The sequence below is a fragment of the Palaemon carinicauda genome, chromosome 28 (genome assembly GCF_036898095.1).
Source record: "Palaemon carinicauda isolate YSFRI2023 chromosome 28, ASM3689809v2, whole genome shotgun sequence".
Taxonomy (NCBI): Eukaryota; Metazoa; Arthropoda; class Malacostraca; order Decapoda; family Palaemonidae; genus Palaemon; species Palaemon carinicauda.
This window is the reverse complement of record NC_090752.1, coordinates 39,517,439-39,521,083: the sequence shown is the minus strand read 5'-3', so window position 1 is coordinate 39,521,083 and position 3,645 is coordinate 39,517,439. Positions and strand designations below refer to the sequence as shown.

At 34.6% G+C, this 3,645-nt stretch overlaps 1 protein-coding gene across 1 annotated transcript in view; it reads left to right on the top strand.

Moving 5' to 3' along the window:
• The window catches only part of LOC137621778 (uncharacterized), a 1,028,309-nt gene extending 1,025,193 nt beyond the window's left edge, over positions 1–3,116 (top strand). The window contains exon 6 of the mRNA XM_068352287.1: positions 2,815–3,116. Within this exon, the coding sequence (XP_068208388.1) occupies positions 2,815–3,116 (302 nt within the window). The remainder of the gene's footprint in view (positions 1–2,814) is intronic.
• Positions 3,117–3,645: the final 529 nt, after the last annotated feature.

The window sequence follows — 3,645 nt, the reverse complement described above, 5'->3', positions numbered from 1 at the left end:
GCATGTGTATTTATTTGTGCGTGAATGTGCGTGTTTAACTGCTGTAATTCTTCAAAGCTTCGGCTATGCTGTGTGGTAAAATGGTAATGATAATCGCTTAAGTTTTTACAATTTCAGACATTTTCACCGAAGCAACAAAGCAACCATGAAGCAATTCTATTTTATTCCTTTAATTTTTTCTTTTCAAAACAGAACTTCATTTCAGGGGATTTTTCATGAATATTGATATATTTATTCATTGCTTTTTTTAGGTCATTTACTTTCCGTAATTGAAGAAAAATTTCGTTTTTCATTCTCTAATCGGGGGGAAAAAATGCTTATTACGCTTCATTTTTCAATGCCGAAAAAATCACGCATTATTGTCTAAAAAGAAAAAGGAATATTTTTCCTCTTTATGTAATGGATGAAAATTCAAAAGTTACTTTGCATCTTTCCTCAGTGTAATAATTCACTTGTTACTAAATTACGAAAGAAAATTCACCGTTTACTTTTCGTCTAACTTTATCTAAACTTGCTTTCCTTTTTTGGAAGTCACTTTGTTACATTATAAAGTAAAAGACTTTAATATGTCTGTTCTTGAAATTATTTATTTTTCAGAACTGACAACTTATCAAAACTTTTAACTTCAACTTTTTTTCCCATTAAAAATAAATATTTTACATTCAGAACTATCCTTTGCACTCCGTTATTAAGTGTATTTTATCACAAGTCGTGTTTGAGGTTAACCTTGAAGCCAAGGAAAAGGCTAAAGGTGAGGTCGAGAAATCACTCGCACTTATTGTTGAGTGGAAGGGAAATTTAGCTCTTTTAATTTATCTCCGTCTGTGTTTGTGCAACAATTAAAGCAGGTACATTTTGAAATTGCCGTTGTTTTTTGTCTCCCGACCTTTTCGTTTGAAATACTCAAGAAATCAGGCAACTTCAGAAGGTAATCGGCTTTATTTTGTATATATTTTATTTGTTTTCTATATTATTGTTATTCAAAGTATAGAATGAAATGATAATTGTATCCCTTTGTAACCTGGTATCCAATGGACAAGATATAATTTACATATACTTACCCAAATGTCTATGTTTATTGCTTAAAATTGCTTCTGGTGATAAAATAACCCATATTGTTGATTAAAATTTTTCATCAAAGTCGAAATCGAGAAATCAAAAGATCATTAAATACTAAGATTACAGAAAAGTTTAATGTAATTTGATTTTTTTTTTCCCTCGCAGCCATTTGTATTCCAGTTGACTACCATTTGCGAATGCTAAATGTCTTATCCCTTTTTCCCTGCCGCTTGAAATAAAATCAAAACGGCCGTCTTTCTGTTTGGATGTCTTTGTTTGGCAAAGAGATATTTACATTGGTAATGGATTCCGTTTATTCCGGCGATCCAGAAGACGATGGAAACACGATTCCAGGAAAACCTTTCCAAACTGAATGTTAAAGTTCTTAGAAAATGCTCAAATGGGTCACAATGAGATGAAAGTAGTTTCAACGATTCAATCTACGTAATAGAATCCAATTCTTGGAGAAATTTTCCTCCGATATTATAAGTTTAATGCTGCAGTTGTCATCAAACTGACTAACTGACTTATTCACAGTGTTGAAACATTCTGACATATACTACTGGAGCCTTTTATAGTCATGGCAAGGGAGGAGTGCTAATCCCGTTCTTAGCTCAAAGTGCGTGCAAGGCATAAATGTAGTTTTAGCAGATTTCCGAGGATAAGATATACCCCCAGCCATTAATTTTATAAAATTCATATATGTAAGGTGGAATATGATCGGTGTGGAAAGAACGAGGAAAGAAGACACAATGAATGACGGCAAAGAACGTTTTCAAATTGAAGTACAGTATGAGTTTAAATATCAGGAAGACCCACTTGCTCTTTATTCCCCTGATGTCTTTGGGTTCTTAGTTTTGCAACTAATGTCTTGTCGTAAAGCCATGGCCACAGAAGACATTTAAGGAATAAGACGCAATTGGGTTTGCCACAGTCTTTCTACCCTCGAATGTACTTTTATCCCCAGACAACAGTGCTTTGCATTCTTAATTATAACTTTATGCAACGAAAAAATGAATACTGCATATTCAGCTTTGTTTAATACACTCTTATAAACTCTTTTTCATCTTGATAACATATATTATTTTTCTATTATACAACAATCGAATAAGTAAATTAGGAGGAAGTATTATCTACCAAAATAGAATTTTTTTTTTTATGCATTTATAGCAGGGCCTCATACTGCGTAATTGTGCAACCATATCCAAGTGATCTTTAGCGTAAACAAGATTGAAGCCATTAAGTGTGGTGACCTCTCGACCTGTTATCGCTTTTGCTATTTGCATGAAGACTGTGCTGGAATTCAGAAGAAGGTCACAGGTTTAAGTATACATTGTAACAAAGGAATTTCTACGCATTTCCTTACTAGTCGTCTCGAAAGTCGCCTGGTTTCAGCGTTTGACTCTTCTCTGTATTTTTGTCAAATGTTTGTCTATGTTATTGATTGTAGTTTTGATCATTTCCATGTCTTGACATATGTCAAATGAAAATACAAGCTAATATGATTATTATTAGTCATATTTTCGAGTGTAATGGAATGAAATTAATTCGGAATATCTGCTCTTGTTTTAGACATTTTTTTTTTTATTATTCAGCATCCTCACGAGAACTGAAAAATTTGATTTCAAGCATTATATACTTTTCATTATCCACACGTAGACAATTCATTTATTCACCTTCAGTGAAGCATTTCCTATCTCCTTATCAATCATGTTACAGTCAAGCTTATCTCTCTTATTTTCCCCCGTATCCCAGAGCCCTTTAGATATCGACTCGTATTCCTTGATCCTCCAAAAAGGGAAAAGCCCGATCCGTGTAACCCATTTCCATTGGAACCCGACAAAGCCCAACCCGTACCCGGTCGCCTAATTACTGATTGCTCGGGAGGCCAGTTGTATTTAGCTGATGGCTTCGGGGAACGATTAAGTGATGACATTGCTTGCAATGCATTGGTCGCTTTCCCGAAATACAACTCTGCTTTAAGGCAGAAATGCTTCGCTTTTGGTGGCTCTTCCTGCATTGGATATCGCAGCACTCATGCCCTGACAGTTTATTAGGGATTGACTGGTATTATTATTATTATAATTATTATTATTATTATTATTATTATTATTATTATTATTATTATTATTATTATTTCCTAAGCTACACTCCTAGTTGAAAAAGTAGGATGCTATAAGCACAAGGGGCTCCAAAAGGGAAAATAACCCAGTGAGGAAAGGAAACAATGAAATAATGAAATATTTTAAGAACAGTAACAACATTGAAATGAATATTTTCTATATAAATTATGAAAAACTTCAACAAAACAAGAGGAAGAGAAATAAGATAGAATAGTGTGCCCGAGTGTACCCACAAGCAAGAGAACTCTAACACAAGACAGTGGAAGACCGTGGTACAGAGGCTATGGCACTACCCGAGGCTAGAGAACAATGGTTGGATTTTGGAGCGTCCTTCTCCTAGAAAAGCTGCTTAAGACAGTGGAAGACCGTGGTACAGAGGCTATGGCACTACCCGAGGCTAGAGAACAATGGTTGGATTTTGGAGCGTCCTTCTCCTAGAAAAGCTGCTTACCATGACTAAAGA